The 15,713-nt window shown below is 55.1% G+C and overlaps 1 protein-coding gene across 1 annotated transcript in view; it reads left to right on the plus strand.

Moving 5' to 3' along the window:
* LOC137358238 (host cell factor 1-like) overlaps window positions 1-15,713 on the plus strand; it is a 50,568-nt gene that overhangs the window by 4,767 nt on the left and 30,088 nt on the right. The window contains 5 exon segments of the mRNA XM_068024128.1: window positions 4,457-4,605; window positions 5,170-5,330; window positions 6,121-6,329; window positions 13,933-14,017; window positions 14,876-14,982. Coding sequence (XP_067880229.1) covers window positions 4,457-4,605; window positions 5,170-5,330; window positions 6,121-6,329; window positions 13,933-14,017; window positions 14,876-14,982 — 711 coding nt within the window.

Raw genomic sequence — 15,713 nt, forward strand, 5'->3', positions numbered from 1 at the left:
TAGCCAGCATCAGTGGCTCTGGTGTATGGACTGTCATCTTGCTCAGTGCATCGTGCGCATGGCGTTTTGCTTTGAGCACAGTTGACTGGGCAACTTTGAAGAAAAATGTTTTTTTTTTGAAAAGAGAGAAAAATTGGGCCCTGTATGACCCGATTAACAGTAGTCAGGTGGGTCTGTTGATGCAGGGTGAGGGATCTTCAGCATAGAGCTGAAAGGCTGTGACTTATTCAGCAGGCCCTCTGTTCTGAACTGCAGTTCCTCACTGTGTTCAGCTCATCTGGACTCCAAGCTGTGGAATACCCTCCCTAAACCCCTCCTCTTAAGACGCCGCTTAAAACTGGCCTGTCTGACCGAGCTTTGGGTCACCTGTCCCGAATTATTTTTAAAATTCATTCATGGGATGTGGGCGTCGCTGGCCAGGCCAGCATTTATCACCCATCCCAAATTGCCCCTTGAGAAGGTGGTGGTGAGCTGCCTTCTTGAACCGCTGCAGTTCATGTTGGGTAGGTACGCCCACAGTGCTGTTAGGAAGGGAGTTCCAGGATTTTGACCCAGCGACAGTGAAGGAACGGCCGATATAGTTCCAAGTCAGGATGGTGTGTGACCTGGAGGGGAACTTGCAGGTGGTGGTGTTCCCATGCAGTTGCTGCCCTTCTCCTTCTAGTTGGTAGAGGTGGCAGGTTTGGAAGGTGCTGTCTAAGGAGCTTTGGTGCGTTTTATTTTTTTATTTTTATTTGGAGATACAGCACTGAAACAGGCCCTTCGGCCCACCGAGTCTGTGCCGACCATCAACCACGCATTTATACTAATCCTATATTCCTACCACATCCCCACCTTCCCCTACCACCTACCTATACTAGGGGCAATTTATAATGGCCATTTACCTATCAACCTGCAAGTCTTGGGCTGTGGGAGGAAACCGGAGCACCCGGCGAAAACCCACGCGGTCACAGGGCGAACTTGCAAACTCCACACAGGCAGTACCCAGAATTGAACCCGGGTCGGTGGAGCTGTGAGGCTGCGGTGCTAACCACTGTGCCACCGTTGCTGCAGTGCATCTTGTAGATGGTACACACTGCTGCCACTGTGTGTCAGTGGTGGAGGGAGTGAATGTTTGTAGATGGGGTGACAATCAAGCGGGCTGCTTTGTCCTGGATGGTGTCAAGCTTCTTGAGTGTTGTTAGAGCTGCACCCATCCAGGCAAGTGGAGTGTATTCCATCACACTCCTGACTTGTGCCTTGTAGATAGTGGACAGGCTTTGGGGAGTCAGGAGGTGAGTTACTCGCCTCAGGATTCCTAGCCTCTGACCTGCTCTTGTAGCCACGGTATTTATATGGCTACTCCAGTTCAGTTTCTGGTCAATGGTAGCCCCTAGGATGTTGGTAGTGGGGATTCAGCGACGGTAATGCCATTGAATGTCATGGGGAGATGGTTAGATTCTCTCTTGTTGGAGATGGTCATTGCCTGGCACTTGTGTGCCGTGAATGTTACTTGCCACTTATCAGTCCAAGCCTGGATATTGTCCAGGTCTTGTTGCATTTCTACACGGACTGCTTCAGTATCTGAGGAGTCACGAATGGTGCTGAACATTGTGCAATCATCAGCGAACATTCCCACTTCTGACCTTATGATTGAAGGTAGGTCATTGATGAAGCAGCTGAAGATGGTTGGGTCTAGGACACTACCCTGAGGAACTCCTGCAGCGATGTCCTGGAGCTCAGATGATTGACCTCCAACAACCACAGCCATCTTTCTTTGCGATAAGTATGACTCCAGCCAGCGGAGCGTTTTCCCCCCTGATTCCCATTGACCTTAGTTTTGCTAGGGCTCCTTGATGCCATACTTGGTCAAATGCTGCCTTGATGTCAAGGGCAGTCACTCTCATCCTCACCTCTTGAGTTCAGCTCTTTTGTCCATGTTTGAACCAAGGCTGTAATGAGATCAGGAGCTGAGTGGCCCTGGCCTAACCCAAACTGAGCGTCACTGAGCAGGTTATTGCTAGGCAAGTGCTGCTTGATAGCACTGTTGATGACACCTTCCATCACTTTACTGATGATCGAGAGTAGGCTGATAGGGACGGTAGTTGTCCAGGTTGGACTTGTCCTGCTTTTTGTGTACAGGACATACCTGGGCAATTTTCCCCATTGCCGGGTAGATGCCAGTGTTGTAGCTGTAGTGGAACAGCTGGAATATGTCCATATGTGGCTCGGTGTTAATTTTTGGCTTGACGTGCCCTGGGGCATTTCATAGGAGTAGACCATTCAGCCCCTCGAGCCTGCTCCGCCATTCAAACAGGTGATAGCTGGTCATCTGCCTCAACGCCACTTTCCCACACTATCCCCATATCCCTTGATATTAGTATCCAGAAATATATCGAATTCCGTCTCGAACATGCTCAATGATTGAGCTTCCGCAGCCCTCTGGGGTAGAGAATTCCACTGATTCACAACCCTCTGAGTGAAGTAATTCCTCCTCATCTCAGTCTTAACGGCCTACCCTTTGTTCTGAGACTGTGTCTCCTTGTTCTAGACTCACCAGCCAGAGGAAACATCCCATCCACATCCGCCCTGTAAGAATTTTGTAAGTTTCAGTGAGATCACCTCTCATTCTTCGAAACTAGAGAATACTCTGGTTGACCAGATGTAACGAGTGGTGTGCCACAGGGATCAGTGCTGGGGAATCAACTTTTTACAATTTATATAAATGACTTGGATGAAGGGACTGAAGGTATGGTTGCTAAATTTGCTGCTAACACAAAGATAGGTAGGAAAGGAGGCTACAAAGGGATATAGATAGATTAAGTGAGTGGACAAAGCTCTGGCAAATGGAGTATAATGTGGGCAAATGTGCAATTGTCCATCTTGGCAGGAAGAATAAAAAAGAAGCATGTTATCTAAATGGTGAGAGATTGCAGAGCTTTGAGATGCAGAGGGATCTGGGTGTCCTAGTGCATGAATCGCAAAAGGCTAATATGGAGGTACAGCAAGTAATTAGGAAATCTCATAGAATGTTATCATTTATTGCGAGGGGAATTAAATACAAAAGCTTCAGTTATTCAGGGCATTGGTGAGACCGCATCTTGTGTATTGTGTACCTCTCATTCTTCAAAACTCTAGAGAATACAGGCCCAGTTTCCGCAGTCTCTCCTCATCAGACAATCCCACCATCCCAGGGATTAGTCTGGTGAACCTCTGTTGCAGTCTCTCTATGGCAATATATCCTTCTGTCCCCACCCCCCCCTCCCCCCCCAATAGTGTCCGCGGAATCTTTTCCATTCATCCGTTGGGACCTTGACTTTAATGTCCCGTTCTGAAAGATGTCACCTCCGACAGTGCGGCTCTCCGCCCAGCCCCGCCCCCCCCCCCCCCCTTGCCGCCATTGCTCTCGATCACTATCCAGTCACCCTCCCCACCCCAGTCTCCTGGTAAACAAGAGCATGAGGATGTCTGGTGGGGGCGGGGCGGTGCTCTGCCGCTGCCCCTGGTCGTCACGCTGATGCTCGCCGCCCGGGCACGTCGCAGGGTGGATGGACAGCAGCAAGGGAGTGGCTCAAGACGCTGGGCTTGCTGTTGCAGCGACTGCCTGGAAGTTGAGGTTAATGAGGCGACAGCCGTGTCACCAAGATCTGTGTGTCTGGCACTTGTCCAGGGAAGAGGGAGATCCCACAAACATTTCTGAATATTTACGTTTACTCTGTATCTAACCCACCCCCCCCCCCCCCCACCCCGTGCTGTACCTCTGTCCTGGGAGTGTTTGGTGGGGACAGTGTAGAGGGAGCTTTACTCTGTATCTAACCCCCGTGCTGTACCTGCCCTGGGACTGTTTGATGGGACAGTGTAGAGGGAGCCTCACTCTGTATCTAACCCCCGTGCTATCGAAGAGATTGAGCTGTGTGATGCCAGGAATGCTCTTGTTGGTTTGGAGGTTTGCGTCTCTGCAGGAGCAAAGGCTGGCGTACAGCACAACTTACAAGGCTTTAGACGGAGGTCCCCCTGCACTGTGTAATGAACCGTGTTGTCTCACCAGTGGTGTCTCTTTTAAAAGGATGCACAGAGACTGGTTTTTGAAAGAAAGACAGACGTGTATTTCTGTGGTGCCAGTCCGGGCCTCCCCGAGGTGCTTCACAGCCAATGAGGTCACTGTTGTAATGTCGGAAACACGGCAGCCAATTTGTGCACAGCAAGCTCCCACAAACAGCAATGTGATAAATGATCAGGTAATTTGTTGTCTTATAGTTGTTTGAGGAATAAATATGGGTCTCAGGACACAGGGAAGAACTGTCCCCACCTCCTCTTTGAAGTAGTGTCCTCGGGCAAGAGTGAGACCCACTGAGTCCCGCAGCTGATTCTCCACCCCACCCCCACCCCCCTTGTTTGTAGCTGCAGGGGTGGCTAAATTCTTCTGTGTGAGTGCAAGTTTAATGTAACCCTCTTCTCTTTTCCTCTTTGTACGCAGCCACAAACCAGTGGTTCATCCCAGCGGTGCGAGGGGACATTCCACCTGGATGTGCCGCCTACGGCTTTGTCTGTGACGGGACCCGCTTGCTGGTCTTCGGGGGAATGGTGGAGTATGGAAAATACAGTAATGACCTTTACGAGCTGCAGGTACCAATTGCCTGACGTTAACAGCATATCTCCCATCTCTGCCTCATTTGGGCTTCTCAGTCACATTCGATTTCTCTCTCTCTCTCGCTATTGCTCTCGCTCGATCGCGGTCTGTCTCTCAGGGTCGTTCCACCTTTTTTCTTTCTCTCTAACTTTACCTCTCTGCATTTCTCCATCACCCCGGTGCCTGTAATTCTCCACCCTTCGCTCTGCTTGCTCTGAACCCCCTTAGGTTTTGAACTAATGATGTAAGTAAAAGTTTCAAGCTCAGGAAGAAAGTCCGGCTGAGAGCGAGAGAGAGAGTGTGCGTAGCTTTCCTCGCCCTAATTTGAGTTTTTTTTTTGAAAAGTGAATGATTTGAGTTTAGAAAGCTATAACACACAAGGACTCTGATTTTCATCAAATATTAGGCTAATGGTTAAGAAGGTGCAAAATTCTAAATAGTGAGCCATCCGAGTTGGAGGTAAAATAGAGAGAGAGCGCCAAGCGCGCAAACGGCCGGGAGCCAGTCGCGCATGCGCTCCAGCTCTTTTGAGTGACCGATCTCCCCTTGTCGTTGGGCAGGCTAGCCGGTGGGAATGGAAGAAACTGAAGCCCAAAGCGCCCAAGAACGGGTCGTTGCCGTGTCCGCGGCTGGGGCATAGCTTTTCCCTGGTGGGGAACAAATGCTACCTGTTCGGAGGCCTGGCCAATGACAGCGAGGATCCCAAGAATAACATTCCAAGGTAATGAGCTCCGCGTATGGCGGTGGGGGAGGGGATGGCGGGGGAGTGGGGGGAAGTGGCTGAATGTGCGGGAACTGTTCAGCAAACTTACATTTATATAGAGCCTTTGACGTAGTAAAACCTGCCCCCCAAGGTTTTTCTCGGGCGTTTATAAAGCAACATTTGACCCCCGAACCTCGTAAGGCGATATTAGGGACGGGTGACCGAACGTCAGAGGTAGTTTTAAGGAGCGTCTTAAAGGAGGAGAGGTGGAGAGGGAATTCCAGAGCTCGGCCCCAGGCACAGCTGCCAATGGTGGAGCGATGGGAATTGGGGGATGCTCAAGAGGCTGGAATTAGAGGAGCGCAGAGATCTTGGAGGGTTGCAGGGGCTGGAGGAGGTTACAGAGATGGGGAGGGTGAGGGCCATGGAAGGATTTGAAAACGAGGACGCAGATTTTACAGTTGAGGTCCTTCGGTCGCCTATCCCTAATGTCAGGTTTTGTTTGGTGACCGCTCCTTGGGGATGTTTTGCTGCGTTCATATTGTGATCTAAATGCAAGTTGCTGCTGGACCTGAAGCCTGTTGTTAGGTCAGTGAGCACAGTCGGGGGGGGCGGCGTGCGAGGGGTGAACCTGACTTGATGTGGGGGGCAGCAGAGGTCCCAGGGACGTCAGCGTGGCTGTTTCCTGGGTGAGGTTTGCATTTTCGATCTGATCCAGACGTGGCTGAACGACTTGTGTGTCTCCTCCATGCCACCTTCCCCCTCCGCCCTGTGTGTGTGTCTGCCCCTCTGCCTCCCCCCTCTCCAGATATTTGAATGACGTTTACATTTTGGAGCTGAGGCCAGGCTCGGGCGTGCTGAGCTGGGACAATCCCATCACCTACGGGGTACTGCCCCCTCCGCGGGAATCTCACACTGCGGTCATCTACACGGACAGGGACGCCAAGAAATCCAAGCTGGTCATCTACGGAGGGATGAGCGGATGCCGGCTGGGTGACCTCTGGACGTTGGACATTGGTAAGGAGCAGGAAGGTTTAATCCGGTGTAGGGATTCCACTTTCAAAAGGCTGCTTGCACGACTTCATCACTTCTCAGCTCTCATTGAGTCGTTATTGCCTGTCCCAGGACTGTTTGATGGGGACAGTGTAAAGGGAGCTTTACTCTCGATCTAATCCCGTGCTGTACCTGTCCTGGGAGCGTTTGATGGGGACAGTGTAGAGGGAGCTTTACTCTGTATCTAACCCCCGTGCTGTACCTGTCCTGGGAGTGTTTGATGGGGACAGTGTAGAGGGAGCTTTACTCTGTATCTAACCCCCGTGCTGTACCTGTCCTGGGAGTGTTTGATGGGGACAGTGTAGAGGGAGCTTTACTCTGGAACTAACCCGGTTTTTTTTCTAACCCTTTTTTTTTCTCTTCGTTTTTTTTCCAAGGTGGCCTTTATACCCCAGGCCCCTTTTATATTTTTCATGACAAGGGGGCCTTTATTCCTCAGGCCCCCTTTTATATACATATTTACAAAAATAACTTTATTAAAAACAGAAAAATAAACCAAAACTCAAATTAAAATGCCATTCTCTGCGTCGATGATGCACTCCAGTCCCTGCGGTGCCCACCGTTCGCGGAAGCCCTCAAGCGTGCCGGCGGACACCGCATGCTCCCCCTCCAGGGACACCCGGGCGCGAACGTAACCGCGGAAGAGGGGCAGGCAATCGGGGAGGACGGACCCCCTGACCACCCGCAGCCTGGACCTGTGAATTGCCACCTTGGCCAGGCCCAGGAGCAGACCGACGAGGAGATCCTCCTCCCGGCCCAAGCCCCTCCGCACCGGGTGCCCAAAGATCAGGAAAGTGGGACTGAAGTGCAGCCAGAACTTGAGCAGCCCCTTCAGATACTCAGAGGGGCTGCAACCTCGCACACTCCGTATATATGTGAAACACGGACTCGTCCAGGCCGCAGAAAGTGCAGGCAGCCTGGGAGTCCGTGAACCTACTTAAAAGCCTATTGCACGGGACTGTTCTGTGCAGCACCCTCCGCCCCAGGTCCCCAATGTAAAGGGGGAAGACTCCCGCGTAGAGAGACCTCCATCGGGGTTTCTCCTCGCCGCCAGATGGCAACGCGGACCGCCAGGGCATGTCCGGCCGGCTGAGGAGGGCAAGGAAGTGGAGAATGTGCAGGAGCAGCCTGTACAGGAAACCCCTTCACGCCAATTGGAAAGGCACGGAGGGCATTTCCGAGAGGCGGCTCGGGTTGTGTGGGACTGGCTTCCGAGGAGGGTTTCGGCGCCTGGGTCCGATGAGCAATTCCGGCCGAGCAGGGGTCAGCTCGGCCGGGATCGCTCCGCACTCCTGAGCCCCCTTGCCACCCGCAGTGAGGGACGTCCCGGGGGTTTCGGTTACTCCTCCACCCGCCGGACCATCCCCGGAGTCAAGCGCCCTGACTGGAGGCGACCATGTTCCAGACTCTGAATAGATCCCGGTAAAAGACAGGCAACTCCCTCAGAGAAGCGCAGCTAATGGACTCCACCGGGAGCTGCTTGTCGTCTTGAAGGCAGTGACACTGGCGGAAAAAATACGTCGCCAGCGCACCCCATCTAGGAGGACGCTCGATGTACAGGTATCTCTGCAGGGTCCGAAAGCGGAGAGTCGCAGCCTGGGTGCGGACGCACACCAGCGACTGACCGCCCTCCTCAATCGGGAGATTCAGGACCGCGGCAGAGACCCAGTGTTTCCTCTTGCCCCAGAAGACATCGACGAGTTTCTTCTGGATCTTGGTGGCAAATACAGGGGGCGGGGCCAAAGTGACCAACCGGTACCACAGCATGGAGGCCACCAGTTGGTTTATGACCAGCGCTCGGCCCCTGTAGGAAAGCACTCGGAGCAGTCCTGTCCAGCGCCCCAGCTGAGCGGTGACTTTCGTCTCCAACTCCTGCCAGTTTGCCGGCCAGGCTTCCTCAGCGGGGCTAAGGTGGACTCCCAGATAGAGGAGGTGCGTGGTGCTCCACGCAAAAGGTGTCATCTCCGGCAGGGAGTCCAACCGCCACTGAACCACCAGGAGTCCGGAAAAATTTCTCCCAATTTATCCTCGCGGAGGACACGGCAGAAAAGGTCTGCTGGCAGTCACGCATCCTCCGCAAGTCAATGGGATCTGTGGCCGCGAGGAGCACGTCGTCAGCGTAAGCCGAGAGGACGACCCGCATGGCCGGCTCGCGCAGAGCCAATCCCGTCAACCTCCTGCGAAGCAGGCACAGGAAGGGCTCCACGCAGATGGAATACAATTGGCCGGACATGGGGCATCCCTGACGCACTCCTCTCCCAAAGCGAAGGGGCGCCGTCAAGGACCTGTTAACTTTGACTAGACACTCTGCGGCAGCGTATAAAAGTCGGACCCGGGCCACGAAATGCGGCCCGAGTCCGAAAGCGCGCAGAGTCCCGAAACGGTGTTCGTGATCCACCCTGTCGAACGCCTTCTCCTGATCGAGGGAGAGAAAGGCGACAGACTGACCAGTCCTCTGGGAAAGATGGATCAGGTCCCGGACCAGGTGGATGTTGTCCTGGATGGACCGGCCCGGGACCGTGTAGGACTGGTCGGGGTGGATCATGTGGGCCAGCACGGAGCCCAGGTGGGTAGACATAGCCCGGGCAAAGATCTTATAATCCGTGCTGAGGAGGGAGACTGGATGCCAGTTTTTAAGCAGACGGAGATCGCCCCTCTTCGGCAGCAGGACGATGACCTGCCCGGTCGCCAGGATTTCCCCCAGGACCCACGCGTAATCGTCCCCCAGGACGTCCCAGAACGCCCTGAGGAACTCCACGGTCAACCCATCCAGCCCTGGGGATTTGCCCCTTGAGAGCTGGTGGAGGGCGCCAGTCATCTCCGCCAACGTGAGCGGAGCCTCCAATCCTTCGGCGCCCTCTGGGCTGACCTTTGGCACGTCCTCCCACAAAACTCTGCGCGCATCCTCGCTGGACGGATCCGGAGAGAACAACGCACTGTAATAAGTACGGACCAGGAGGCCCATTCCCTCCGGATCCGTGATGGAGGATCCGTCGTCGGCCAGCAGCTCAACGAGCTGCTTACGGATCCCCCGCCATTTTTCCAGCGAGTAGAAAAGGGTGAGGCGCGGTCCAAATCTTCCAGGATCTGGATCCGCGACCTCATGTACGCGCCTCGGGACCCAATGAGCTGCAGGTCCCTCAGCGTGCCCTTCTCTTTGTACGCATGCCACAAGGCCGGGTCCGCGACGGCATGACCGAGGCGGGACTCCAAGTCGAGCACCTCCCTCTCAAGGCGCCCGATCTCGGCTTCCCGCCTCTTGGTCGACCCCTTCGCGTACTCCTGACAGAAGACGCGGATGTGAGTCTTGCCCACATCCCACCATAGCCTCAAGGAGGGGAAGCCCCCCTGCTTCCTTCTCCAGTCGGCCCACAATCGACAGAACGAGTCCCGAAATCGCATGTCCTCCAGCAGTCGGTTGTTAAAGTGCCAGGACGCGGACCCTGCCCGTGTGCGGAGCGGAGTGAACTCCGCCCACACTAGGTGGTGGTCCGAGCACGGCGCCAGCCGCATGGAGGCCGCCGAGACGCGGGAGACGTACGCCTGTGAAAAGTAGAGGCGGTCGATTCGGGACCCTCCTCCTCCAGACCTCCACGTGAAGGCGCTGGAGACGGGATGGAGATTCCGCCAGACGTCCACCAATTTGAGGGAGCTGATCAGTCCCCTCAACTTGTACATCGACGCTTGGCCGTGCTGGGGACCGGAACGATCCCCCACCTCGAGGGTGCAGTTAAAATCCCCCCCGAGGATGATGCACTCGCCGCTATCGATGGAGCTCAAGATAGTGGACACTTCTTCAAAGAAGCGCGCTTGCAGTGCGCCGGGCCTGGGCGCGTACACGTTCACAAAGTGGAGCGGCACGCTACCCAGGCGAACGGCGAGGTGGAGCAAGCGGCCCGGCACTAGCTCCTTGACCCTCAAGATCTCCGGCTGAAAAGTCGGGGCCAGCAAGATAGCCACCCCACTAGAAATAGGGGTGAGGTGACTCATGTAGACCCCACCCTGCCACTCCAGGAGCCAGGTGGCTTCGTCTCCCGGAACGGTGTGGGTGTCCTGCAGAAAGCTCACCGCGTATCTCCCTTCCCTGAGGACTGAGAGATTGTGAAATCTACGGTGAGACCCCCTGCTGCCATTGATGTTGAGGCTGGCTATGGTTATCTTCATGTCAAAGGTACTTAAAACCCGTCACCAACAGCTCACTGTGAGGAGGGAATGGAAGTGCACCTGGCCTTCCACTCCCCCAGCAACCCATTGAGGAACACATTAAACCGGCACCTCTCAACCAGTTTCACGCCCGCGCACTTGCCCGCTTTCGTCAGGGCGGCACGGACGGACTGCATGATCAGCGCCAGATTCGACCAACTGCCGAGGGCCAGCTGAACTTTATCGCGGCAACCCCTGCAAGCCGCGAGGAAATCCCAGAGTTCCTCCGTGGGGATGAGAGGAGATTCGGTGGGAGGCACGAGGGACTCCACCACCTCACTGCCGATGGAATCAAGATCATCCTCCGTGCCCCCCACCGAATCCCCATCCTCCTTCGGGTCGTCACCGCCAGCGGCCGACGCATCCACCACACACTGTGGGGCGGAAGTCCTGGCCGCGCCAGCTGGTCCCGCCTCCGTCACAATCCCACCCCCAGGATCGATGGCGGAGGAGTCCTCTCTGGGTTCTATTGTAAAACTGGAGCCTGTGGGTGCCAGCAGCCCAGGACTCCCCTCCACCCCCAGGCCAATGAGTGGTCCAGGGGAGACATAAGATCCCGACTCCGGAAATCCAGCCGGAGCCGAGACTGGAGGCGGAGAGAGGAGGCCATCTCCTGCTCCGCCAGCACCCACAGGTCCAGCAGATGGGGCAGCATTCTCAGTTTTCACCTGGTCGGGTGTCTCCTGGTTGGTGGTGGACTCCGGCTGGGAGGGCTGACCCTCTGGGGCGTCGCCCTCCCCTTCATTCAGGGCACCCGACCCAGTAGCAGTGGCGGAATGGGCGGCGTCCCCAGGCTCCCCCACCACAAGCAGGGCCCCACTTACTCCTTCAGGAGGGGCCTCATGTACCGGGGCCTTCCCCTCCCCTCCATCCTGAGGAATAGGGAGCTCCTGCCCGGACTTTGTAGCCTTGGTGGTGGCGGTAGGGGGAACCTGAGGACCCGAAACAGGAGGCAGCTCCCTTCCAACAGATGGGCCCTGCACCTCAGGGCCCTGTGTTATTTCTGTGGAGGGGTGCCTTCTCCTCTTTTTCCCACTAGGGCGCGGAGGCTCAGAGACCTCCATGTCATCAGAGGCCTCCGCCTCCGCACCCTTTTTTTCCTTTCTCGTCACCCTGGTCCTGAGCCCAGCCCTGGGACAGGTGGATTCCATGGGAATGGGCTTTGGACTGAGCTCAGGCTCGGGTTGAGTCAAAGTGTCCGGGGACGCGCCTCATGATGTTTCTTTTTTCCCCGCGTCTTCCTTCCGCTCGGACGGACGCTCCCCTCCCCGCCGGAGGCTGTGAAAACCACAGCCTCCGGAACCGACTGAGCGGTGTCTATTGGATGTGTGGGGAGAGTGGGAGGAGGTGCTGTGGAACCACTCTGGGCCGCCGAGGTGGAGCTGGCAGCCGGGAGGTTGGGGCAGTTCTTACGAACATGCCCCACCCCCTTGCAGACATGGCACCACGCCCCATCTGAGGTCCAGAAGACGCGGTCGGCCGTCCCCTGAAACTCGATACCGAAGTGGCCCTCCAAGACCACCTCCCGCGCCAGCTGCATGAATAGCTGGCGGCGGAAGGAGTACACATGTCGGAGGCTGTGCTCCCGAAGACCGAGAGGGACTGGGGTGATCCCTGACCTCACCTCCCCCAGATGGTGTAGGTGGGGGAGGAGGAGCTCATCAGGAATGAAGGGTGGGACGTTCCACAAGATTACCCGATGCGCAGTGGCCCCCAGAGGGTCCACTGGCAGGAAAATCCCACCCACTGTGAGCCCCGTACTTAGGGCGAGGGACACAGCCCGCTCGGTCGTCAGGAAGAACACAGCCTTCCCATACATCTTTGAGGCTGCAACAATGGCCGTGGGGCCGACAACCACGGCCATTGCCTTAACACAAACCTCAATAGTCATATTAGGATGGGTGTAACTCTTCACCCCATGCTTTGATAAGATTTTAAATGGTGACGGGGCCACAGGAGCCGCTGTCGCAGCTGCTGCAGCATAGGAGGGCCCCGCCACCGGAGAGGACTGAGAAGTCATGGGGTAGAAGAGTTGCAGGCACTTTGTTGAGAGAAAAAAAAAAGAGCAAATACAATAAATCAAAAAAGCAACACTTAAAGGATGTAGCACAGGGGAAGAGGCTGAGGGAGAGGAAAGCCAGGAGGAATCAGTCTTTGTTGGTATTTTAAAGAAGTCTTGTAGCTGGTCTTCCAGTTGGGAGGGTGGGGTGATGTCTTCACCTGGGTCAGCTGTAAGCTGCCAAGGCACACGCCTCCTTCGATGTTCAGATAAGAGAAAAGAGAAGAGAAGTCTCTTCACCTGGGCAGCTCCAGCTGTCCCGGGCTTAGTAGTTGGGGTGGGGAGGGAGCTCCCTATCCAAAGATGTTAAACACAGGAGCTACCTATTGAACAATACAGCCCCACCCAAGGTCTTCAGGTCTCTTCTTTCGCCACCCCCAACAATCAATGAAAAAGACTTCAGGATAAAACAAACTCACAAAAGAGCTTCCAGTTCTTCGCCTTCCTTCCTTTGTTGAAATTTGGAAAAAACTTTTGTTTCAGTTTGAATCTTCCTCTTGCAGCAGTCACACAGCCTGCAACCTCCACCCTCTGCACACAGCCACAGTCAGCTGCACCTCGTTGATGCACTCAGGCTCCCAAATCAGAGAGCAGCCAATCCCAGTGCTCTACCTGTCCTGGGGAGTGTTTGATGGGACAGTGTAGAGGGAGATTTACTCTGTATCTAACCCCCGTGCTGTACCTGTCCTGGGAGTATTTGATGGGGATAGTGTCGAGGGAGATTTACTCTGTATCTAACCCCCGTGCTGTACCTGTCCTGGGGAGTGTTTGATGGGACAGTGTAGAGGGAGATTTACTCTGTATCTAACCCCCGTGCTGTACCTGTCCTGGGAGTGTTTGATGGGACAGTGTAGAGGGAGCTTTACTCTGTATCTAACCCCCGTATTGTACCTGTCCTGGGGAGTGTTTGATGGGACAGTGTAGAGGGAGCTTTACTCTGTATCTAACCCCCGTGCTGTACCTGTCCTGGGAGTGGTTGATGGGGATAGTGTCGAGGGAGATTTACTCTCTAGATTCAGTAGTAACTTGCAGAAGGGAATTGCAGGGCTGTGGGGTGGTGGGACTAAGTGGCTGGCTCTTTCAAGGAGCTGGCATGGGCATGATGGGCCGAGTGGCCTACTCCTGGGCTGAGATGTCCTTTAATGGGTGTGGTACTTGCCATCGAGGTATCAGCATCTTCAGGAGCGCACGTTGGCCTGAGTGTGGGTGGTTGGGGACGGGGACTGGGGTGGGCGAGCGGGAAGATGCTGAAGCTCTGCTGCGGAAACGAGGCACAGATGGAACGATTTTACTTCTGCCTTGCAGATACACTAACGTGGAACAAGCCTAACGTCAACGGTGTCTCCCCACTTCCACGCAGTCTACACTCTGCCACCACCGTTGGCAACAAGTAAGTGACGTCCTGCTCCCGGGCAGCAAGTCTGGCCGGGAAGAGCTGTGTTTTAGAGCCTGTCTGTGGTTTATTTTAACGTTTTGCCCCTCTTCGCTGTTCCGTCTTCCTCGTCCCCTCCATTTCCCCCCCCCCCCCCCACGCATGGTCCCAGTGCCACCCTCTGTTCTTCGCTGCCCGTGGGCATGTATTCCGGGCCCCTCCACCCGCTTCTTCCTGCACCGCCGAGCCCCTTTTCCTCAGCTCGATTGGGCGTGGAGGAGGGTGTGGGGTGACTCAGTCACCCTTGGAAAGCGCGCCATGGAAAGTCGTCTTGTCCGGAAAGTGGCGGGAAGGCGCAGCAGCACCCGATAAAGCGAGGGAGGGGGGGATTCCCCCACTTCCATTTGGTCGTCTGCACTTTTCACCACCATGGAGTTTTCCTCTTTGGTCTAAGACTGACTGAGGAGGAACCTCTTTAACCCAGAGAGCAGTGCAAATGTGGGACTCGCGACCACAGGGGAGTGGTTGAGGCGAATCGTATCGATGCATTTAAGGGGAAGCTGGATAAACGCATGAGGGAGAAAGGAATAGAAGGATATGGTGATGGGGGGAGACGGAGAAGGGGTGGGAGGAGGCTCGTGTGGAGCAGGACCACTGGTACGGACTAGATGGGCCGAATGGCCTGTGACATTGGATGTGATTTTGAACCTACGAATTAGGAGCAGGTCTTTGCCCACTCACTTAACCTGTCTATATCCCTTTGTAGCCTCCTTATGTCCTCTTCACAAGTTGCTTTCCCACCTATCTTTGTGTCATCCGCAAATTTAGCAACCATACCTTCGGTCTCTTCGTCTAACTCTGTTTCCTCTTTCCCAGAATGTACGTTTTTGGAGGCTGGGTCCCGTTGGTTATGGATGACGTGAAGGTGGCGACGCATGAGAAGGAGTGGAAGTGTACGAACACCCTGGCCTGTCTCAATCTGGGTACATATAGCTGCTGCTTTCTCGATCTGTGCCAACCGCAGTAGAGGTTTTCTTTGTTACCCGCGCTCCGCACGTGGGTTTAGACGATTTGCCTTTCCCATCCTGCCTTTCACCACCTCACGGGGGTGGCAGCGGGTCCCAAAGCACATGATAGCCAATCAGGTACTCTGGGAAGATAGTCGCTGTTGTGGGAAATATGGCAGCCGATTTGCGCACAGCAAGATCCCACAAAGAACGCTGTGTTAATGACCCAGATCGTCTGTTGTTTTTGTTTTTAGTGACGTCGATTGAGCGATGAGTATTGTCCCCAGGACACACTGGATGAACACCCCCAACCCGCTGCTCTTCCGGTGGTCTCTGTGGGGAGCTTCTTTTGTCCGCCTGAGGGTGGACGAGACAGCCCCTCCGGCGGCACGGCGCTCCCTCAGCACTGACCCTCCGACGGCGCGGCGCTCTCCCTGAGTACCGATGCTCCGACAGTGCAGCGCTCCCTCAGTACCGGAACTGGGGAGCGTCGGCCGGGATTGTGGGGCTGTAGTCTCTGGAGAGGGGGGCTTGACCCCATTTATGTTCTGAGTCGGAGGCGGGAGATTGAGACTCACTGAGCCACAGCTTCTATCATCTTGACTGTGTTTCCAAAGGCTATGACTTGCCTCTCAATCTGATATTGTGGGTGGTTCGCTGATTGTCCTCCAGTGAAGGGAGCCTGTTGCCATTGGTTCCAGGCCCAC

This window comes from Heterodontus francisci, chromosome 49, assembly GCF_036365525.1.
Source record: "Heterodontus francisci isolate sHetFra1 chromosome 49, sHetFra1.hap1, whole genome shotgun sequence".
Classification (NCBI taxonomy): domain Eukaryota; kingdom Metazoa; phylum Chordata; class Chondrichthyes; order Heterodontiformes; family Heterodontidae; genus Heterodontus; species Heterodontus francisci.